Here is a 25,315-nt window from a genome sequence, read left to right as displayed (position 1 = left end):
ACTCTACGACATGTTACGTCCGCGTCCTGTGGGTTGAGAACAGTCAAGGAAGAAGGCGATGGCCGTGCTGATCTCGCGCGCTTTGACGCCCTGGTGCACTCTTTTTGTGTTGCGCAGGAGTGCTACTGTCGCCTCGCGCTCTAAGAAAACCAGCTTTCACAAACTGTGCGTTTCCTGTTCACGGACGTCAAGGATAATGCGTACATACACGCTGATCTCTTCTTTCGCAAACAGTAGGTACTTTGAGACAGCCTTTTATCAAAACAGCAAAAGAAAGACACTATCACATGTGGGAAACATTAGTAAAGGAAACAAACCAAGGACTGACTTTTAATGGTAGTACACACATCCCGTTCGATAATTTTCTCTGATTGTTTTATCTTCGTGCTTCTTGAGTCGTCGTCGGTCAGAGAAGGGTGTGCATTGTCATTGTTTTTCGAATCCTCAGCCGAAGGGTTCTCGGGTGCATTGTTGCAACTGACTAAACGTGTCTGCGTTTTTCAAGCTGCTCTGAAGAAAGCGAGACATGGACTTTTGAAGTGACTAGAATTCAAAAACTAAAACTGATGGCTCCTCGGCGACTAGGTTGCAAATTACGAGGAGTGACAGGAACACTAAGAAATGAAACAGGGAACAGGCTGGAGTGAGGAGCATAATTATGACTGCGATGAAAATGAAGAAGAGGTGGGAGTAACATGTAGCCAAGTGGATGGTCAGTACAGGGTCAAAGGAAGCTCCTTGGTGGGGTCAAAGAAGTAAGAGGCATACACACGGCCAAGCAGAACGTGGGTAGGTGATACTAGAAACTATGCTTAACAGCTAGGTACTATATCGCTGAAGATAGCAACGTATGGAAAAGACTTTTATCCGGGAATAGAAGTCAAACAGTCACTGACTGTCATCGTTTATTAAATGTTACACATTCCTTAAATAGTGATAATAATGATTCCTATTGCAAAACAATTTAGAGTTGCCGGTAACCCAGAATCGAAAACTTTTTACTTACACCTTTTAGAGAGTTTGATTCAACAACCCAGGGGTACGCCGCCTGTCCGTTGCAGTTTGCCTTGAAAATGGCGGGGTGTTCTCCCGCCGAAATATCGGCGGTCGCTGAAAGTGTTACCTGGCTGAATTCCCGGAAGATATTTGAAAGTTGTATACGCCAGGAGAAACTCAGGTCTCTCAACCCAGGGGTAATTATCCCTTGGAGGGAACTACTCATGTGGCTGCAACTTCAAGTTAAGTATTGTCGTCCTGGTCTCCAGTCGAACCACGGTTGGTATACATACTCACCGAGGCAGTTATCGTCCTCCTGCTCGCCTGAAATTTTCGTAGCCAGGGGAGCTTCTATTTATTGGTTGGTTGACATCGATGGCCGACTGAAGGGCGCCAGTGCTCTGCGATTCTTCCACGGCCACTTTCCGTATCCGTAACTTGACCAGTGAGGGTGGTAAACTGACATTGATTGCAGGGCCAGAAACACTGCTATCCCTGGCCAACAAGTCGACCTCGTCATCGAAAACCAGTCCTACATAAGCTGGCCCCGCAGAGAGGAGATCCTCATACCTCTCGTTTATTCTGAAATGATTTTCGGATGAGATTTCAGTAGCCTGTCATACGCTAATATTATCTAAGCAGGTTCTGCAATGTGGGACATCGTGAAATATTTCCGCTTCAGCCGCTATAGTTTCATGATGTACCGATACGTGGCAGCGCTATACGTACCCTTCAAAATGGCGTCCGTAAATGAGGTGCGTTCCGAGCAGTTGGCGAAAAACTGGAGCATTGCAAATATTCACAGGTGCTTGCACAATGTCTACATAGACCTGGCAGTGATCAAAAGCACGATGAGTGGTTGGGCGAGGCGTCTGTCATCATCGCAACAAGGTCGCGAAAATCTGTGCCGGACGGCCGCACACAGCTGTGACTCCTGCAATATTATCCTCAGAAATTTCAAGAAACGACTTCAGCGTGTTACTTCGTCCCAGAAATGCAAAAGCAAGGCCTTAACTCTGCGCACGTCAGAGGAGCTCACAAAACTTCATTTCACTGTTCTTTCTGATCCACCTGACAACCCGGATCCCCCACCTTACGCTATCCATCTGTTTGGCGCAATAAAACATGCACTCCGCCGGAAGCAGTACGTGGATGAAAGGAAGTTACTGATGCCGCAAGACGTTTGCACCGACTTCGACCAGTAGAGTGGTACCACGCGGGCATACAGACTCTGACTCTCCAAGTAAGGTGGCGTAAGGCCGTCGCACTGGAAAAAATGTGTTGCATTGCTTATTTGTGCTTGAGGAGAAGCACCGCTCGATATCGAGTGTTGGATCGCGCCAACACGACCGCAAGGTACGTGTTGGGCGCCGCGCGCGAGACGGCAGAACGAGTGCGCTCGCTTCGCCTCGATGGCAGCGGTACCGGCGGGCCGAATGTCGCAAGCGCGGCCTCGCTTTCTTGTGCACCAGCCGCGCTTCATCAAGGTTCCACTCACAGACTTGGACAGTTACGTGTCATTATAGGACAACGTAGCATATGATCCGATTCTACTTCGACTTGTATTCTTCAGTTAAACTTCTCCGGTGCTTGTGTAATTCCGGTGCTCAGCTCACCGACGTTGTACGTAACTTCGTATTGTTGTTGTCAATAAATAACTGTAGATATTTGACCGAGAAAGCCACGCGTATACAATGAGGCGACAAAAGTCACGGGACATTGTTTTGCAATGTGTTGTGCAGCAACTCGACGTGGCATATATTCATCATGTCACTGAAACATCTCTCCAGAAATATTGAGCCATGCTGTCTCTATAGCCGTCCATAATTGCGAAAGTGTTGCCGGTACAGGGTTTTTTGGACGCACTGACCTCTCGATTATGTCCCATAAATGTCCGATGCGATTCGTGTCGGGCGATCTGGCTGGGCAAATCATTCGCTCGAATTATCCAGAATGTTCTTCAGACCAATCGCGCGCACGGTCACATAGTGAATTGCCATCCACAAAATTTCCATCCTTGTTTGGGAACATGATGCTCACCAACGGTTGCAAATGGTCTTCAATTAGCCGAAGATAACCATTTTCAGTGAATGCATGTAATTATGGAGCCACCACCAGCTTGCACAGAGCCTTGTTGACAACCTCTCGTCAACTGAAATCGGGACTCATCCGACCAGGCCACAGATGTCTAGAATATAATCGATACGATCACGATCCCGGGAGAGGCGCTGTAGGCGATGTAGTGCTATGAGCCAAAGTCGTCTGCTACCACAGCCCATTACCGCCAAATTTCGCCGCGTTGTCTTAACGGATACGTTCATCGTGCTTCCCACATTGATTTCAGCGGTTATTTCATGCAGTGTTGACTGGTTACTATCCCTGACACCTCTAAGGAAATGCCGCCGTTAAGTGAAGGCCGTCGGCCACTGCTTTGTCCGTGGCGAGAGGTAACCTCTGAAGTGTGGTATTCTCGGCACATTCTTCACACTGTCGATCTCCAAATATTGAATTCCGTAACGATTTCCGTAATAGAATGTATAATCACGCCGGAAACGTTTTCACATGAATCACCCGAGTACAAATGACAGCTCTGTCAATGCACTACCCTTTTACACTTGTGTACGCGATAGTACCGCCATCTATATATGTGCATATCGCTATCCCACGACTTCTGTCACCTCAGTGAACACACGAACAAAGTAAAGGTCGACAGAAGCATACAAACTTGAATGATTGAGCCGACGGTAGAAATACACTACTGGCCATTAAAATTGCTACACCACGAAGATGACGTGCAACAGACGCGAAATTTAACCGACAGGAAGAAGATACTGTGATACGCAAATGATTAGCTTTTCAGAGCATTCACACAAGGTTGGCGCCTGTGGCGACACCTACAACGTGGTGACATGAGGTAAGTTTCCAACCGATTTCTCATACACAAACAGCAGATGACCGGCGTTGCCTGGTGAAACGTTGCTCTGATGTCTCGTGTAAGGAGAAAAAATGCATACCATCACGTTTCCGACTTTGATAAAGGTCCGATTGCAGCCTATCGCGATTGCGGTTCATCGTATCGCGACATTGCTGCTCGCGTTGGTCGAGATCCAATGACTGTTAGCAGAATATGGAATCGGTGGATTCAGGAGGGTAATACGGAACGCCGTGCTGGATCTCAACGGCCTCGTATCACTAGCAGTCGAGATGACAGTCATCTTATCCGCATGACTGCAACGGATCGTGCAGCCACGTCTCGATCCCTGAGTCAACAGATGGGGACGTTTGCAAGACAATAACCATCTGCACGAACAGTTCGACGACGTTTGCAGCAGCATGAACTATCAGCTCGGAGACCATGTCTGTGGTTACCCTTGACGCTGCATCACAGACAGGAGCGCCTGCGATGGTGTACTCAACGACGAACCTGGGTGCACCAATGGGAAAACGTATTTTTTTTTTTTTTTTGATGAATCCAGGTTCTGTTTACAGCATCATCATGATCGCATCCGTGTTTGGCGACATCGTGGTGAACGCACGTTGGAAGCGAGTATTCGTCATCGCCATACTGGTGTATCACCCGGCGTGATGGTATCGGGTGCCACTGGTTACAAGTGTCGGTCACCTCTTGTTCGCATTGACGGCACTTTGAACATTGGACGTTACATTTCAGATGTGTTACGACCCGTAGCTCTACCCTTCATTCGATCCCTGCGAAACCCTACATTTGAGCAGGATAATGCACGACCGCATGTTGCAGGGGCCATTCCGGATACAGAAAATGTTCGACTGCTGCCCTGGCTAGCACGTTCTCCAAATCTGTCAGCAACTGAAGACGTCTGGTCAATGGTGGCCGAGCAACTGGCTAGTCATAATACGCCAGACACTACTCTTGATGAACTGTGGTATCGTGTTGAAGCTGCACGGGCAGCTGTACCTGTACACGCCATCCAAGTCTGTTTGACTTAATGCCCAGGCGTATCAAGGCCGTTATTACGGCCAGAGGTGGTTGTTCTGGGTACTGATTTCTCAGGATCTATGCACCCAAATTGCGTGAAAATGTAATCACATGTCAGTTCTAGTTTAATATATGTGTCCAGTGAATACCCGTTGATCATCTGCATTTCTTCTTGGTGTAGCAATTTTAATGGCCAGTAGTGTATGTAACAGTGAATACCGAGGTTTTCCAACCGATATCTAAATGAAATTGCACATGGAACTATGAAGCTATCTGAGTGAGTGAGTGAATGTAATGCTTCCATTAGTAGAAGGGAAAGACATAGTGTTTCGAAATAGGCGTTATGAGAGGAAGGCGGTCTCATTTCTCGTGGTAGGGTGGATCATCTAATATTAGGCTGCCGAATATTGTGACAAATAAGTGCTCCCGTCAGGTAGCGACGCAGCGACGCAGGCTGCGTGCGCGCGGGTGCGGGTGGGTGGGGGGCCGTGGGGCAGGTCGGCGGCTATTTCGGGAGGCCCGCCCTGCCGCGCTGCGATGCGCGGGGCGACCTTTGCCGCCTGTCATATCGACCGGCAGCGGCCCGCGGCGCGGCGCGCCTCTCAGCTGTCGCCCCCGCCGCCCACGCCCACACTGGCCGCTACGCCCCGTCCGACGCAACTCGCGCGTCCCCAGTGCGCAACAGCACAGTTTCTGCCAACGGAGGCGGCGACCTGTATGCTACAGGTTGTAACATTGTCGTTCCCTTCCGTTCGAGTCTACCTAAACCGTCGTGTGCCACGTAGCGGCCACGGATGGAAGCAAAGGATTTTAGCGGCAGAAGGAGACAGGCGCCGAGCGAGGCTGCCTCCCGGCCGCTGCAGGGTCATTTTTTGCTGCAGATTAAAACAGCGGCTTAAGACTATCCGACGCCTTTGGCCGCTAGAACGAGCGTCCAACTGTTCGCAATCGCAGTGATTGAGATCGCAGCTACCCAACTATCGCGGTAACAGGCCGGCGATATTACCTGCCGCTTCCGTCAGGGTCAAATCACACCAACAGTCGACCAGTATTGTAGCTGAATTGAAGAAAGATACAGGTGATTTTCATACAGAACTCCTTATTTTCACTGCAAATCTCCGTGACGAGGAGAAACTCCCTAAATTCCTGAAATACCTATTCGCGCGAACATCCAATTTACCGCAGAACTGGAAAAGGACGGATGCCCAGCTTTCTACCTTTGTCAGATATCTCGACGGCACCCTGGGACACGGTGTCTTTCGCTAGCCTACACATACAGATCTGTACCTGTCACCAAGGTGCGAAGACCCACGGTGTCCCGAATACGCTTATACACAGGCACATACGACTGCTGACAAGGACCAGCTACGTCAGTGGTCGCCAAACTGCGGCGCGCGGGCCGCATGCGGCTCGAATCAAGTATTCTTGCGGCCCGCGGTTCTCGGCTGCACTTTATAACAATATGCATCTAACAACTAACAGCCGAGAGTAGATTTCGTGCTGCTGGTTCATTCGGCTGTGAGCTGAGTAAAGTTGGCCGCTCACCACAGAGTAGAGGGGTAAGCAGCACAGCTGCCACGGAGGTAGAGGGTGAGAGAGAGGGAATGTTCTGTCAGCACTTCCAGTTCTGAAAACTCACGGGCGTGCGTGAACGTAGTACCAAGCAGCAGCTACTTTCGGCATCAAGTAACATGAAGCCCTGGTTAACATTACAGAGACGATCATCTCGGCGCCGACTTTTAACGATACTACGGGGTTGGTGGCCAACATAACGCGCCCCTACTGTAGTTGGTCTATCGGGGGCTCATTATTAACTAATAACAAGATCGGTACATAGGCGGCCCGTTGTAAGACCTAGACTCTGGGGATTCAAGTATAGCATGTGCGGCATTGTTAAGAACGGGACGGAGCATCGTGGCGGAAGTTTCAAACTGAAAATATTTAATTTATCATAACATTAGATACATAAAATTTTATGGACTTTTTTTTCCGATCGTGTAACACATGCTCACTTCTTGGGCCTCCGTGATAGTTGCTTCGAGCTGCATGAGACCCACGGGGTGGACACCCCCCACCCCCATGCCGCCACTGAAACAAACGCACGCACACTTCCCTCGACTGATGCCGCAGGATTTATCGTATCAGCTGATCCCTGCAGTAGTCGTGCAACAATTTATTTATTTATTTTACATGTGGAACTATGCTCCGCAAGCCTACTTGCGCGGTGTGGCGGAGGGTACTTAGTGTTCCCGAATTCGATTCAATACCTCCTGCAGCTAATGTTGAGGATTGTTGTGCAGCACAGGACTGCTGGTGGGCGCAGGCAGCGCTGCCACAGCGGTCGGTGACACTGCGTCACCGCTTGCGCACTTCCCGCGGACCACCGGAAGCGCCCCTCGGCCCGATAACGCCACAGCTACGGCTGACGCGTCGCATTCCTGCTGCCCACGTCGCCCCACACTTGGCACTCCTTCTTTCCACTTACCTACCAGTTCCTCATACGCAACCAACTTTGGTACACCGTAATCGATACGTATTTTGAGCCACTACATTTTTTCCCCGACAGTGCACAGACTCCTCGGGTGCACCTTTATTTTTCGAAATCGTGTCGCGTTGAACGCGAGGGGTTTCATTTCCTCTTTAGTCGGATCCCACGAGTTTCGAAATAAATTTTATTTGTGGCTTCTGCAGCTATGTCTCAAATGAACTCGAGCAATATATGTATATTTGATCACTTACTTATTTCCAGATATCCCGAGACTCTGACCTACTGTACTTGCTGACGTAATGTATCACTACAACCATAATTTTCAGGAAGTTATTCATATTTTTGAAATAAATAAATGAAATAAAAATCGCGAAAACAAACAACATGAGCCACATAAAATACGGAAGCGTCGAATACAAATTTAAGTGGCTGGAAGTCTTTTCTGAAAGTATTTGTCATGAGTGAAATATTGATGTAGGACGTGAAACTAAGTCGACAAACAGCACACACAAGAAGACAACAGAAACTCTAGAAATGCAGTGCTGCGGATGAATTCTGAAGATTTGATGAATGGATCGAATAACTAATGAGGATGTGCTAAATAAACAGGTGTAAAAATAAGTTTATGGCACAACCTCACTAAAAGAAGAGATCGGTTGATGGGCCACTTCCTGAGGCATCAAGGAATGGTTTAACAGCACCTTCTCTCAGCTTGTCGTTTATCACTCAAATTTTAAAGTCTCAACTGAAAACGGAACGTGCAAAATCGTATGACACGTCTGGCACAGTTAAGGAAGTATTATCCAGCTGCAAATATTTTTCTGACCAGTGCTCAATGAGTTTATTTAAAATAAGATCTTCTTATTACCAAGAAATTCACCCCTTCCTATTATGAGTGCTACTCCTTTCAAATTTTAATTTTTGAGTTCATTTCTTGCTATTTTCAGCTTATGTGTTTTGGAGAAGAAGGCTTAATCAGGACGGCAAAAAAAAAAAAAGAATTGCGCCGTTACGCCTAGTAGCAATTAGATTTTTCGACTGAGCCCCATTAGGGAGACTGCATACAGCCATAAAAAAAAACACACACGACGTACGCAGGGAAGCGATGCTGTTTGCGCAGAAGTAGCCGGTAATACACGAGAAAAAGACGAGGTGGCAGGGTCGGCGGGAGTTACGTGACAGCTTCCAGCGGCTTCTGGAAGGTGGAAGCGCTACAACTGGTGACGCAAGCGGCTGCGCTGTGGTGCTTCGCAGGCCAGGAGGAACATTCGAGGCCAGCGGCCACATACGGCACTCAAACAGACACAGTTTACCAGTCGGCAGGGGAGACAGAGCGTGCAGTACGTTATTCGAGAAACAAGCAGTTCGCGAAGTCAAAGCTCGGCCATTCTGTCCATCCGTACAAAGTTTAGGCCGCTATAGCTGAGCTTTCAAGTACACGTTGTATGGGTACAGACTTCGATACCACTGCGATGCATGGAACATTCGCTTGCCCACCCCCGGTGCAACCACGCTCACAGGCTAGAGAGTCTTTGCCGCCTGCGAATAGCCACGTAGGCAGTCAGTATGGGCTGACTCGTAAAGTGAACGAGTACGGATCGGGCTGTGCAAACACTGGCACAAAGTACTTACTCTGCGATTAGTACTGTGCAATATGGAATAGTGTACTTTTCTTTGCGGTGAATGAGTGAAACCAAATTGGGTAACGGCTAATACAGATGAAAATGTGAATAGTGTGCGTATTCGTGTGCTCTGAGTGGACCTTTTCCGGATAAAAAGTTTAATTTGAAGACCTCTTTTCATCACAGTATGCTTAGTGAGTCAGTTATATCGAAGAGTAGCACTGGCACCGGAAGGTGTCAAATGGACCTGCGGTTAAGGAAGCTGTAACTGAGATGCACGTCGGTAATGCTGTCTACAGATAGTCCGATACCGAATCAGTACGACAGCAACCAACAGGTAAAAATCTTCTTCAGACGGCGAACAATTGAGGGGGTTCCGGCAACAAAGTTCCGAGCCATGTTTTTCGACAAATGAAACTGTGTCATTTTCTACAATGAGTTATACTGACGACCAAGACGTCAAGTGGTTCTGCAAGAATCTCACGAGATTCTTTTCTAGCCCGAATGCTTTACGTATCTTCCGTATCGGCAAGTCAATGTAGAGCAACACGACAAATCTGATAAAGATCGCTTCTAGAAAGAATCTGGACTTTTCTACGGAAAACAATGATGAAGACACAGACGCTAGTTCTCACTCTGAATACTTACCTCGTTCTGAGGACGAATTAACATCAGAATGTGAAACTCAGGTATGTGTTGCTTGGCATTATATTGTTCTCATAGCTCATCACGTGTATTTGCTGGTTGGACAAAGTGTGGATGTCTGTTCACGACACATGTTTCTGGTACTCTTTATGAAATGATTACATTATACATTACTTCACACCAATCAGGTCCTTTAATTTTATGTTATATACATCAAAATACGCCAAAAGTAAAATTGTTGCTTGGCATTTTCTTGACTTAAGATTTGAAATCTATACTCCTGAAAAATTTAACAGGTATTCTGAATAGTATAAACATCTGAAGTAACAGACTGCTATTATGAAGTGTTTACAACAATATTCCCTTTTGTTAGGATGACAGTAACACTATTTCAGGGAAAAAAACAGCATCACATGAGAGAATGCCATTCAGTAGTCTTCCAAAACAAAGATCAACAAAGAGGGTGCAATTCACGAAGTAGGTCCATAGGAATAAAAAAAAAAAAAAAAAAAGAAGAAGAAACGAAGATCGTGAATATACATCTACTGAAGGTAATCCTGTACCTGCAGCAACAATAGGAGAAATGTGTAAGTGTCCGTTGGATAAAGGAGGGCCGCGTGGGATCAGCCGAGCGGTCTGAAGCGCTGCAGTCATGGACTGTGCGGCTCGTCCCGGCGGAGGTTCGAGTCCTCCCTCGGGTATAGGTGTGTGTGTGTTCGTCCTTAGGATAATTTAGGTTATGTAGTGTATAAGCTTAGGGACTGATGCCCTTAGCAGTTAAGTCCCATAAGATTTCACACACATTTTTTTGATAAAGGAGGAATAAAAAATGTGTTCACCTGGGTTTTGGGACTTGGGAGATTTTGATAAGCAAAATGCCCAACTTTTTCGTAGTATAGAAGCATGTTCTGTAAAACGGAGATACAAGAAAAATTCTCCAGAAAATTGTTACAAAAACAATACTTTCATTTTTAGAGTGGAGACTAATGGAAAGCCAGTGAGAGTTTGTATAAAATCATTTATGAGCATTCATGGCCTACAAAATCACAGAGGCCGTATCAACAATATAATATCGAGGGTAAAAATTTAAGATGGGACAGATCCTTCTGATAAACGAGGTAAACATGTCAATAGGCCTAATGCTTATACTAGCGATGCGGTGAATGGTGTACATTCTCACACTACGCCCATTCTCAAGTACTGCTCTCATTACAGTAGGTCACAAAATCCTGAAAGAGTCTAGGCCGCGATATGAATATCACACAGCTGTATGAAAATTACCGTCAATACTGCAAGGACGCAGTATCTCAAAGTAAGTATAGAAAAATATTCGGTGAAGAATATAATATAGGTTTTAAATTCCCAGCAAGAGATACATCCAAAACATATGACTCCCTCCAGGTAAAGACAGAAAACGGGACAGAAAAAGAGAAGTCTGCTACACGCATAAAAAAGGAATTGCACTTGCGCTATGCTGAATCTTTGAAGTCCAAACTAAACGAATTTTCAGGGTTGCCCAAGCATGAGCCTAATACACATGTCTTATCCATAGATTTCCAGCAAACGTTGCCCACTCCCAAGCTCACTTCCTCTGTTGCCTTCTACTCCAGATGATTATGTTCGGTTTGTGGGCGCTCAACTGCGTGGTTATCAGCGACCGTACAAATTCCCAATCATTACTCAGTCCAATCTCGCCACTTTCATGAATGATGATTATGATGAGGACAACACAAACACCCAGTCTTCGGGTTGAGAAAATCCCCATCCCGGCCGGGAATCGAACCCGGGACCCCTTCTACTCCAGAAAACTGTGGACATATAAAGTTGGAATACATGATTGTGGCCAGAATATTGGACATATGGGATGAAGTATTGCAGGCCGAGGTAGTGATGAGATTGGTAACTGTATCCTCAAATATTTGAAAACAACATCCATCTCTGCAAAAAAAGAAAAAGAAAACTTATTTTTTTCTGACAACTGTGGGGATCAGAATAAGAACTGGAATATAATGGCAGTTTGGAGTTATCTGATCCACACAAAGCGGTTTGAAGAAATTGACCATTATTTCCTTATTCCTGGACACACTTACTTGCCCTCTGATAGAGACTTTGCTAAAATTGAAAAATATCAGAGGGAACAACCGAACGTATACCCTCCATCACACTGGAGAGAACTAATTGCTTCTTGTGGTCGTAAACACAGGTTCAGTATCTTAAGTATGGAAATCGTTGATTTCTCTGACATAATAGGACTGAAAATGGGCTGCTTAATGATGATGATAATGACGATCTGCTCAATACTAATAGAAAATAAAGTGTTATTAGTGTTCAGCTTAAATTATTAGAGGCTGTATGCTTCAGATTTGAAAAACCAACTTATGGATTATGAAACTGAAAAACAGAATGAATATGGAAGTATCTACAAGGAATAAAGGGGACACAAGTACCATGGCTCTAAGACCGAAATACAATGGACCTGTTGAAATTAAGAAAATCAAACTGAATGATGTAATGTAGCTAATGGATTATGTTCTACCAATCTACCACGACTTTTATCGCACTTGCTGCCTGCTGCTGTTAGTGATGAAGATAATGGAGAAAAGGTGTAGAAGTATTTTAGATCATTGTTAATCTATTTTTGAAATGCGACATTGACTGATAAGAATGAAGCAAATAGACATTTGTTTGTACGCACTTATAATGTCAATAAAAATATTTGTCTAATGTAGGTTACGTTTTTTGTTCAACTTTGGGCCAAGGAACATACCATCTTATTTTAAAATATTAATTTGTATATAATGTAGTTTGAAATATTTGTATTATGTCTCATAAAACAATATAAAATATACCACAGAAATATATTACATGTGTTCAACCAAAATTTAATAATTCACGTGATTTGAGGATTTGCTCAAACATTAATATGGCTTTATCTCGAAAGCATATAAATGTGGTTTAGCACTTTCTTGCTGGGACCCTCTGAATTTATCGCCGAACTACCGGGCAGCTTCCAAGGTTTCGACTAACACGAACACTAAGTTCACATAGTTTAGTGTGCTTTACGGGCGCCAGGAGAGCAATATTCGACCGCCTTGCGGACCAGCTATATGAGACGGCTGGTGTTACAGCACCTGGTTATAATGTACCAGCATTTCACATTTGCTGTGGTGTCACCGCCAGACACCACACTTGCTAGGTGGTAGCCTTTTAAATCGGCCGCGGTCCGGTAGTATACGTCGGACCCGCGTGTCGCCACTGTCAGTGATAGCAGACCGAGCGCCACCACACGGCAGGTCTAGAGAGACGTACTAGCACTCGTTCCAGTTGTACAGCCGACTTTGCTAGCGATGCTACACTGACGAAGACTCTCTCATTTGCCGAGAAGATAGTTAGCATAGCCTTCAGCTAAGTCAATTGCTACGACCTAGCAAGGCGCCGTATTCAATTGATATTTATTATATGAAGCATGTATCATTAAGAGCGATGTTCTACAATTATGGATTAAAGTTAAGTATTCCAGAAGCTACGTACTTTTCTTCATAGCATTCATTACGTATCCTGTTTCAGACCTCACGCCAGCCTGCGTGAGTTTAAGCGTGCCTTTCGGCTTCGTCTCATTGTGTCTAGGCTGTCTTGTCTAGACACAACATTTGCAATGGCTTATCTCGCGGTTACATTAACCTGTGGTCTTGCGATGTTAATCAGATACATATGTTACCTAGGAAAATGCATAGCCGACGTTTCATTACTCTATGTTAATTATTTTTTGGTGTTGGGGCGTTTTTTCCGTCAATGTGTATGGTGCAGTTGTCCGTCCTTTACTACCACTACAGGTTTCAGTTAATGACCGTTATCACAGCATTACAGTTGGTAAAGTATTTACCTATCATGCCAAATCATATGATATGCCAATGTTATTACCACACCACAATGGAACGCAAACATCAAAAGAACAAACAGGTATCCCAAGTCGAGAAGTGGCGTGCTGATGTGAAAGTGCAGTCCTAAAATGAATACTGATACCGGTTAGTTCTTTCGATGTTCCGCAGTTCTGATGGGGCTGTACTTAAAACACTGGCACATTAATATGACGAGACACCATCGATAAATAGTGTACAACATTGTGTTGTGATAACGGCTGTTAACTGGAACCGGCAATGATAGTAAAGGACGTACAGATAACTGCGTTTCACGTAATCAGTGAAACGATTTCGGAAGGACGCGGTAAGGAAATGAATAGGGCAAGCCGCGAGTACTCACGTCCGCTTGTGGAAGTCCTTGGCATCTTCGGCGTTGGCCGCCGCCTCCATCGGTGAGAGGCCGCCATTGACGACGACTCCGGGCACGGTGGCGGCGGCGGAGGTGTGCGCCGGGGGCGGTGTGAGGGTGGCCGGCGCCGGCGCCGCGGGGGCGGGGACGGGCGCGGGGGCGGGCGCGGGCACCACCACCGATACCGAGGCGGCGGCGGCAGCAGGCACGGGGGCGGCGGCGTGGGGTGGCGGCGCCAGCTGCAAGTGGTGCACGTGCGTGGGCGGCAGCTGGTGCACGAGAGGCGCGGCCGCCGCGGGCAGCGGGGGCGGCGGGGGCAGCGGCACGATCGTGCGCACGGCCGCCACAGCTGGCGGCGGTGGCGGGGGCGGCGGTGGGGGCGGAGGGGGCGGCGTGGGCGGCGCAGGGCTCGTGGACGCGGCCGGCACGTCCGCGGCGGCTGTGCTGCTCGGCTCCTCCTCTGCAACAGAACGCTTTCCGTCAAAAACTCACTTCCCTCTGCTCCATCCACAAGACATATAATTCGAGCTGGATTTCCAAAAAAAATTTACGTGCTTGTGATAGATGTCTCTCTTTATTTTTAATTTTCCTCACACACTAATTTCTCCTTATCCGTGTACGTGTCGTGGTGGAAAGAATGCTACATACAGTAAAATTTGCCATGTATCCTCCGTCCCACCGCTTCTTCAGTTACGTGAACAGGCAAGGTTTCTACGCTGTGGTGACAAAAGTCACGGATTACGTGCTAATATCGCGCTGGACCTCCTTTTAAAAGCCCGGCGTAGTGCAGCACCTCGACATGGCACGGACTCGAGGCCTCTATAGCTGTCCGTAAATGCGAAAGTGTTACCGGCGAAGGATTTCGTTCACGAACTGACCTCACGATTACGTCTCAAAAATGTTCGATGGGATTCATGACGGCTGATCTGGGTGGCCAAATCATTCACTGGAACTGTTCAGAATATTTTTCAAACCAAACGCGAACAATTGTGGCCTGCTGGCATGGAACTTTGTCTTCCACAAAAATTCCATCGTTGTTTGGGAACGTGAAGTCCGTGAATGGTTGCAAATGGACTCCAAGTATCCGAACATCACAAGGACCCAGGCCACTCCATGTAAACACAGCCCACACCATTAGGAGTCACCATCAGCTCGCACAGTGCCTTGATCCATGACGGTGAGCTCTGTGCCACACTGGAACCCTACCATCAGCTCTCACCAACTAATCTGACCAGGCCACGGGTTTCCAGTTGCCTAGGTTCCAACCGACATGTTCACGAGCCCAGGAGGGGCACTGCAGCTGATGTATTGTTAGCAAAGGCACGTGCGACGGTCGTCATATCCCATTAGCTCCAAATTTCACTGCACTGTCCAAATGGATACGTCTTCGTCCTACGTTCCCCATTGATTTCTACGGTTATTTCTCGCAATGATGCTTTGTCTGTTAGCACTGACAAGTCTACGTAAACGCTGCTACTCTCGGCCGTTAAGGCTGTTGGTTCCTGCGTTTTCCTGAAATTTGGTATTCTCGGCACGCTCTTGGCACTGTGGATTCTCCAACGATTTCCCAAATGGAATGTTACGTGCTTCTAGCTCCAACTACCATTTCGCGTTAATTTCCGTCGTGTGGCCATAACCTGGTCGGAAAGCTTTTCACGTGTCTCACCTGACTACAAATGACAGCTCCGAAAATGCACTGCCCTTTTATCCGTTGTGTACGCGATACTACCGCCACCTCTGTATGTGTATATCGTTATCGCATAACTTCTGTGTACGTCACCATTCAGAATGAGTAAAACAATAACTGCAAATATTCTACACTGATTCAAGGAGTGCACCTTCTGGGGGACGTAAATCCACATTTGCGAAACTGCTCATCACGCCACCATACGGTGCGTGGTGGAGGATAACTTATACCACTATTAGTATTCCCTTTTCCGATCTATTCGCAAATGGAGCGACGGAAAAAGGATTGTCTCTATGCTTCCGTAAGAGCCTGGTTTGTCTCATTTTGTCTTCGCCGTCCTTACATGAGAACTTTGGTGGCATCTGGATACTTCTGCAGTCTGTCGCAAATGCAGTTTATCTAAACTTTCTCAATAGTGTTTTGCGAAAAGAAAGTCTTTCATAAAAAGTCTTTCCTGCGTAATTTTCTGTGCAAGCAGCACTCTTATATGCTGTAAGTATGAACAGGTCGTGTAGTTGTATATTTGAAACTGGGTGGTATGTATCAAGTTATTCACGCAGAAAGAAGCACACGATTTCAACTGAAAAATATTCCTTCCGCAGCACGGTAAAAAAGAGGAACTTTGCTGCAAAATATGTGTCCTTTGGCGCACTGTCACTCATCGAAAGTCTTGTTTCCCTGAATCATTTATTGAAGGTGAATGTGAGTGTGGTAAAACAGTCTCCCATCACAGTTTGTTATTGTTAGACAACAGCCACCTTCCACGGTGGGCTCTGAGCACTATGTGACTGAGGTCATCAGTCCCCTAGAACTTAGGACTACTTAAACCTAACTAACATAAGGACATCACACACATCCATGCCCGAGGCAGGATTCGAACCTGCGGCCGTAGGAGTCGCGTGATTCCGAACTGAAGCGCCCAGAACCGCTCGGCCATCAAGGGCCGGCACGTTCCACGGTGATTCGACCGTTGTATGTCTATGCAAACAAAGGCGATCCCTTAATTTTCACTACCAATTTCAATTATGTCTACATAAACATAACATGGCACTTGCCACTGTCGTGCAACAGCCCTTATCTGATAGTTGGTAGTTTGAGATAGCACAGAATAATGCCTCTAGTCCCTCATGAGCATGGAACAGATATCAGACCAGCAGAAAAGAAACTACCGAAAAATTCGGCGTCAGATTTAAACGAGACGTAGAGGTAAGGAATTCTACTAACTTGAGAGAAAATTACATGTCCTATTATCCTATTCCTTCTTGTAAGTATTTTCCGCCTATTCTCCATTCCCTATCTCATCAATCTTATTTTCAGCATCGTCCTGCATAGCCACATCGCGAACGCTTCTTCTTTATTCCGATTTTCACAAGGTCCACGATCGACTTTCATAGAACACTTTGCTGTACGCTAGACGTACACTATCAGAAATTCGTTCCGATAATTGAGGTCTGATAAGTGTGACTTGTTGTCCTGAGGAATGCTGTCTCTAAATGTGCCAATCTGCGTCTAAAGACATCTCGATTTCACCCGCCGTTCTTTAATTTCCTTCCAATTCAGAAGGATTCCCTCACTTCACCTACTATGTGGTGTTTAATGTTGATCCTAAGTTTGCGCTGCAAATATATCCTTGATATTGTCGTATTTCGTTGGTCTATTTTTAAATTCTACCTGTGCTCAGTACACCGTTCATTCCACTGAACAAATGCTGTTCCTCACTTTCACAAAGGACAGCAATGACATATCACGCCGTATGGCCTGTACAAAACCTACGTATACAGTGTTTAGAGGTAATAAAAAGACAAAAATGTCGCAGTTGCGGCATTTCTCCGCTAGGGGCCCACGAAGGTTTTGACGCTGGCGATGTTCAGAGACGGTGTTCCGACTCCGCTGCTGACGTCCTACTGACTTCTTGTGAGGAGAAGATGAAGCGTTCCGTGTACGAGACAGACAGACGCTCCAGAAAATTAGTTGCACACTCGGCTCGAGATGCAGCCATTATTCACGAAGCACCTGGTTGTTTTGGGCGTGTCAGGCAATCATTAGCACGCTGACGCCAGTTCTGCATTAATGCAACCGAACGACATTTTCAGCAACTTGTCTAAAACAATACTCGTCACGCGGCAGTTTGAACACAGTTCCTAATCTCCACTTGCATCAAACTCTCCGCGGACCCCTAGCGGAGAAGTGCTTCTTTTCTTCTGCTCTAAACACTCTAAATTTTGTATGTACAGTAGAACCCTTCCAATCGACCTCGCATGGTCGGATTTGCCATTTAGTTCGACCATCCGATTTCATGTGCTTGTTTGGACTTGTCAGTAGCTCACCGTCTGCGATATGGATACGCAGGCAGTTGACCGATGACAGGCACAACAGTTCGATCAGTTTTAGTGCGACGTTCAAAGGGTTCAAATGGCTCTGAGCACTGTGGGACTTAACATCTGTGGTCATCAGTCCCCTAGAACTTAGAACTACTTAAACCTAACTAACCTAAGGAAATCACACACATCCATGCCCGAGGCAGGATTCCAACCTGCGACCGTAGCGGTCACGCGGTTCCAGACTGAAGCGCCTAGAACCGCACGGCCACACCGGCCGGCTTAGGGCGGCGTAATTGTTTCTAAGTCGATCAGTAAGTGTTATTGTGCACACTCATGTTTTATAAATAGTGACATTGTTCCTCTTGTATATTAAAGTGTATAAAACTAAATTATGGCATCAACTTAACACAAATATGTGACGCTGTCCTTAGCGGAGAAAGTGAATGTACATGTGAGGTTAGACAAAAGCCGGTATTTTCTAAACATTGCGAGGTAGGGGCTGGTGTAACAACTGTTACAGACTACAGCAAATTAGGAAAATTGTGGAAAGTAAGAAAGAACTGAAAATATACAATGTACAAGAAGAATTCTTAAAGATAAATTCTACACAGTGCTTTATGGGTGTGATTTGTGCAGGAGAGGAGAGAAAGCACTACACCATCTGGGCCAATTATAAAGGAAAAGGCACTGATTTTGTATGAAGAACTCGATGGAGTCAACGAAAATAAAAAAATTTACAGCGTGTGAAAGCTAGCCATACGGGCGGGAAAAAACAGCATGACATTCGAAATGTAATTAATTCCAGTGAGAAGCTGTCTGGTGGCGAAACAGCTGCCAATGAATTTCTTTCTGAATTTGAAAACTTAGTTACAGAGCTTACGCTGTTCCCTGATCAAGTGTATAACATTCACGAGTTTGTCTTAAACTACCAAATGCTCGCTACAAGAACTTTTGGTGCACAAAATGAGTCAGTACTGTAATAAGGCTTCTACAGGCGTTAAACTTTCATTCACACTAACAATTTCGTACCGTACAATACAGACGCACTACTGTGCATTACACCTTCGAGTAAGTTTTTTTAGGGCGTCGAAGTTTTCTTTTGTTTCTGTTACTGTTTTAATATGCAAAATTATTTCAGACACTATCGCCAGTTGAAAATTAAAGTTGTACCGTACTGTATTGTGATGTTACGGGTCAATAAAGGTGTTCCTCTGATAATCCGAGATGTTTTGCTCCCGACCCTTCGTGGGGTCTACTGTGCGCAGTTCTTTTTCCCCCACCCTGCGCTGCTGGCAGTGAAGAGTCGTGCCGACTGACGGCTGCAGGGTGTCGGCTGACAGGAAGCGGCGCCAGCGACCGCAGGCAGCGCGGCGCACGTTGCGCTGGTCAGGACACGCGCCGCCCCACATCTCACAAAGCAAGTGTGCGGCGACAGACAGCTCGACGGCCTATCCCGTTTCGTTGCCTATCGGTTAATAGCACTGTATTTTAGGGAATTTAAGGAAGGGAAGGAAATCTGTTATTCTCTCGGTCATCAATCCTAATGTTTCTATGATCCAGTTCCCCATTTCTGTCGCTTTTCAAATTTGTTGACCGGTAAGTCCCGGACGTGAACTGAAAGCAAGCGGTACGAAAAATAGTGCGTTGTGAGTGTAATTTTGTAAATATGTTGTCAGTTTCTGACGAGCAATGCTTAAGTAACGCAGTGGACTTTCAAATGTGACATGGAGAATGTTTCGTAAATGCAGTAAATTGAAGTTTCCTGTAAAATCGTGTATATTTTTTTAAATACCAGTGTTTCTTTGTTATACGTCTAGTCTCGTGTCCGCAGTATTCGGATAATATAGAACTTGGTGTATACTCGTATCTAGGCCTCTCCCTAAAACTAAAGTTTTCAGCAACGACTCGTGTAATAAGTGACCAACAATTCTATCTTCTTTGCCAGTTGTTTCCTCCCTCTTTCACTGGTATCTTACCCGATCAACATATCTGGTTCTTCTATAGGCCGCTGTGACGCAGCATCTCAATGGTTTCTCGTTTCATTTATGCCTTCCTTATTATCCACATATCGCACCCCAACAAGTGCTCTTCGCGATTTTTTGTTGTTTCAAGGTTCACAATCTTGGATGTTATCAAGTGTCTTCTTTCCCATAAAATCCTTTCGCCATTTGAAATCTTTGCTATTATATCTTCCTTGCATGACAGTGGGAATGAGTAAGATGGCGCAGAAGGCGACATGATGTGCAAGGTGTTCAACCTCTTTTTCTGGAGAAGTCGAAATCCAAATAAATGAAGGGACAGGCGACATAAGAATTTTTAGTCTATTAATACCTTGCCAATTATAAGACTGTTTCCAGGTAGCTTTTGTATCGGAAGTTATTCTCAGGTACTTCAGTAAATTAACAGGTTGGATGGGTTTTGTATGGTGAGGTGGGCGTTGGGGATACGAAATTGGCCGGCAGTTCGTTCTACGATTATTACATGCGGGATTCATTAGGCACTTCAGATTAATCAGGTTGTGAAGCTGCTTTCCTCATAGAACCAGCATGAATTCACAAAAAACACGTACGAAAAACAGCTTGCTTTATCGTACCACGATAGCTTGTAAACAGGTAACTTCCTCTTCATATATTACCGATTGCGTTCCACAATGTCATGTCAACTTATAACCAACATATAACAATACGAAGTACCTCGGCAGATAACCGATTGATTCCATTAATAGTACTCAACAGGTTTTACCGGCACATTACTAAACCCTCGTAAAATTTACGATTGCAGTTGACACCAATTCGTGGGTCGCGCCAATCTGGTACTGTCAATATAGGGTGCAACACTGGACATTTTGTAATTATTTTGTATGTGGGAGATGCTATAACTGTAACTTGTGCATAAACTATAAATTATGACTTACTTTGAATAAAATATGGAGTAGTAAAATTTACGATTGTTTAGTAACAATCCAATTATTTCCCCAATTTAGTGTTCCAGGGTTAACGGACAAACCAAAGCAACATCGGCTGTACCTCAATAAAACTTAACAGGACGTCAATTGAACTTATCAGGCAGTTCTGTATTTTCTTCATTTTATTGAAGAGAAGCACATTTTACTTTTATTAAATGAGAAGGGGAACATAAATTCTGAAATATTTGCCGCAAAATCGAGCTCTTTGGTAACAGCACTATATGCTGTACAGCTGTGCAATTTGTGAAATTTTACAAACACCTTCTCTCTTTTAGTGGCAAAGCCTTTCGTACACAATCAGTGGCTAGTGGCAAAACATCAGTTGATTCTGTTCACATGAGTAGCAATGTACATTTACTTATATCATGTCTCCAAAAGCGTTGGAGTACAACATTCTTCCATCAGCGATCAATTCGGACTTTTGCAGAATGAGCGCGATGTAAATCGGCGTAATAAACATACTTCGCAAGTATAAATTCGCGTGGTAAGATTTATATACGAAGGTACTGACACCTTAACTTCGCCGTATTGAAGAAATCGAACAGACGGCGACACAACCAATACTCGGGCTAGCATAATCGAATGGATACAGTATTAGCAGATAAACAACAGTGAAGTTTATTAAACCGCTATTCACTGTTATTTCCGTCTTCTAAAAGTTGTTTCCTGTAAACTTGGTGTGTGTGTGTGTGTGTGTGTGTGTGTGTGTGTGTGTGTGTGTGTGTGAATGATGTCCACGAACATCTCGCCATCTACAGGATGCAAAAACAAAACACGGACAAGCTTTAGGGACAGGGGAAAAAAGTCTAGTAAATACGGGCTCTAAAGAGCAATAAGGAGTTGTTCTCTTTGCGGCTATGAAAAACATCTCTTCGACTGCAAGGACTTTGCTTTCCATATTTTTGGGAGGAGGTAGTATGGACCAAAACAAGAAACAAATGTGCAGTAAACATGGCGTCTAAAGAACATACTTTAAGAGCTATGAACACTTGTTAATCTTCGCTAGCGTGAAATAAATCTCTTCTCCTGAAGAAGTGCCCATAGCTGTTAAGGTATGCATAGAATCCATTTTTACCGGACTTTTTTTCTTCTTTTGGCCTATACTGCCTCCTGCCAATATATGGAAAGCTAAGAGCTTGAAGTAGAAATGTATTTTATTGTTGTTGTTGTGGTCTTCAGTCCTGAGAGTGATTTGATGCAGCTCTCCATGCTACTCTATCCTGTGCAAGCTTCATCTTCCAGTACTTACTGCAACCTACATCCTTCTGAATCTGCTTAGTGTATTCATCTCTTGGTCTCCCTCTACGGTTTTTACCCCCTCCACGCTGCCCTCCAATGCTTAATTTGTGATCTCTTGATGTCTCAGAACATGTCCTACCAATCGCGTCCTTCTTCTTGTCAAGTTGTGCCACAAACTCCTCTTCTCCCTAATTCTATTCAATATCTCCTCATTAATTATGTGATCAGCCCATCTAATCTTCAGCATTCTTCTGTAGCACCACATTTCGAAAGCATTTCATAGTATCGAAAATTAACAAGTGCTCTTAGCTCGCTAAGACAAGCATTTTAGAGTCGTTTTTCACTAGACTTCTTTTCTTGTTTTGATGTAAGGAACCTGTCCCTAAGGCTTGTCTGTGCTTTATTTATTTTTATTATTATTTTTTTACAGCCTGTATATTGCTCAAGGCACCTAACTGTGTCTGGGGTAGAGTATCTGGTGTACCACGGTCACTCTCTTACACCCGCCCCCCCCCCCCCTCCCTCCACCCCACGACCCTTTTTCCCCCCCAATCTTCCTTTTCCAAACACGAATGGTGTGTGAGAAGATCTATCGTCCTCCAGCCTCCGAGTCAGTCTATCGTCGTCCAGCCTCCGAGTCAGTCCGAATCTGTCTAATTTTACCTACATGGTCTTTTAGTGAGGAGCAGCAATATGTTGGTTGGCTCTTCCTGTGGCGAGGGCTCTCGGGATTTTACCAGTAAACCAACCGTGATGCGCAACGCCTCTACTGTCCTCTCTGCCCACTGAAGTTGTAGAGTATCTATGTGAGGCTTTAGCGCCTACTGAACGAACCCGTTTTTTGTGTTTTCACACACTCTTGCGCCCCAATTTTCTTTGTCAGTCCTAACTGGTAAGGTTCCAGGTTGAGTACTGTTCAACTACCAGTCATAGAAGGAAAGTTTTGTAAGCTAAATGGTTCAAATGGCTCTGAGCACTATGGGACTTAACTTCTGTGGTCATCAGTCCCCTAGAACTTAGAACTACTTAAACCTAACTAACCTAAGGACATCACACACATACATGCCCGAGGCAGGATTGGAACCTGCGACCGTAGCGGTCGCGCAGTTCCACACTGTAGTGCCTAGAACCGCTCGGCCTCACGGCCGGCCTTTTGTAAGCTACATCCTTCCTGAGTGGACTACGCTACCTGTGGATTCTACCAATGAACCTGACAGTCATTTGCTTACCTACGAGTAGTATTATGTGGCCATTCCATATTAAATCGCTTCGACGGCTTAATTCCTGATGCAATGATCAGCCAGAACATTATGACCACCTACATAGTAGCCGGTATGTCCGCCTTTGGTACGAATAACAGCGAGGACGCGTCGTTCCACGAACGCACTGAGACCTTGGTAGGTCGCTGGAGGGAGTTGGGACCACATCTGCAGACACAGATCACCAAATTCCCGTAAATTCCGGAAAAGGGGTCGATGAGCTCTGACGGCAGGTTCAGTCATATCCCAGATGTCTTCGATCGAGTTCAGATCTGGCAAGTTGAGGGGGGGGGGGGGAGGGGGGGAGCAACTCGCCACTGTGTTCTTCTAACCACTCCGTCACACTCCTGTCCCCTTGGCGCACTATTTTGTTGAAAAACAACCACTGCTGTCACAATCGTCATGAAGGGGAGTACTTGGTCTGCAGCGTACGATACACCTTGGCCGTCATGGTAGATTACACGAGCTCCACTGGACCAATGGATGCCCACGTGAATCTTCTCCAGGCCGTAATAGAGCCACCGCCAGCTTGCCTCCGTCCCGCAATACACTGTGTGTTGAGACACTCTGAACTCCGAACTCTGCCCAGCATCAAAGTCTGATGTAAATTAGGATACAGTTCGCCGCCCTGTTTTACCAGTCTGCGGAACCCCACGACTTCTGGAAGTGGCTGCACCTCGGATTCGCCACGTGCTCAAAACACTCACCGAAGCACTCCTCGAACACCCGACAAGTCGTGCAGTCTCCGAAAATACCTATGCCGAGCCTCTGGGCCGTCGCAATCTGCCCTCGGTTAGACTCAGATCGCGCGCCTCTCCCCATTCTACACACGGACTACACGCTCGCTGATATTACATGCACCGTACGTGTGTCTGACTAGCAGTCATTCCTCACCAGGTGACGCTACTATCGCTTGGACAGGTTTATATCGATCGTAGTTCGGTTGTCTTAATGTTCTGGCTGATCAGTGTATTTAATGGCTCGAGAGCAGTATAATGAAATAATGTGTTTTCCGTGTGCCCATACGTTGACAGCCTACTGCAGTCGGTGCACTGCGCTCGGCTACACGTATGTGGCGCCGCGACCCGTCTGGCGCGGAGCAGCACGTGCTGGCCGCCTGGGCCTTGGCGCTGTTGCCCAACGCGACGGAAATACTCGCTGCTGCTGCTTGCCGCCCACGTGTTTACCGTCGCGGCACGTCGGGTCCCCCCTGTCACCTCCACTCTCCCAGCAAGCACTGACAGCTGCAATACTGCATGTTGCAACGCGACACAACTCCTTTTACACTGGTTTTGACGTAGGACAGTATGCGTTGGATATGTAGCTGTTTCTCACACTCGCAACAACAGATGATACTGGACAACTGCCACCGACACATTGCATTAACCACGTTTACATTATGTGCCGAAGACGAAAATTGTTTTTCAGAAACCGGTTTCCGTAGTCGTGTTTACATTTTACATCTTAATCGATTCTGACATGCCGATCAAATATCTGTTTCACATGAATTGTGTTGGCCAAAATACAAAAGCCCTGTGTCTTATAAACAACATAAATACTATTTATTTGTTTATTGGATATACAGAATACAGAGTAGTAAATCGCTGCTTCATTGGTTCACGAGCGTCGCGTCGGATGATGATGTGAAAGTTGCACAAATATTTCAACGATACAGCTGCTCATGACTTCAGGGGTTTACTGACGTGTTGCTGTAGTGATTCGTCAATATATACGCTGACACGCTACGAAAGCGCAGGCGCCAAGGGGTGGGGCCGTAACGTCATCGTAGAGAGCACAGCGGCATCCAGTGTCCCCTGCCGTAGAAACGGGCCATGGTCTTTGCATGCGCGGCCGCAAATGGCAGCCCAG

At 45.8% G+C, this 25,315-nt stretch overlaps 1 protein-coding gene across 1 annotated transcript in view; it reads right to left on the bottom strand.

Annotated features, from left to right (window-relative positions):
• Positions 1–14,114, bottom strand: part of LOC124545014 (max-binding protein MNT-like) — an 83,955-nt gene extending 69,841 nt beyond the window's left edge. Inside the window, exon 1 of the mRNA XM_047123791.1 lies at positions 13,967–14,114. Within this exon, the coding sequence (XP_046979747.1) occupies positions 13,967–14,016 (50 nt within the window). The 5' untranslated portion in view covers positions 14,017–14,114. The remainder of the gene's footprint in view (positions 1–13,966) is intronic.
• Between the last annotated feature and the right edge of the window lie 11,201 nt (positions 14,115–25,315).

Source organism: Schistocerca americana, chromosome 8, assembly GCF_021461395.2.
Source record: "Schistocerca americana isolate TAMUIC-IGC-003095 chromosome 8, iqSchAmer2.1, whole genome shotgun sequence".
Classification (NCBI taxonomy): Eukaryota; Metazoa; Arthropoda; class Insecta; order Orthoptera; family Acrididae; genus Schistocerca; species Schistocerca americana.
This window is presented reverse-complemented; position numbering and strand designations above follow the sequence as displayed.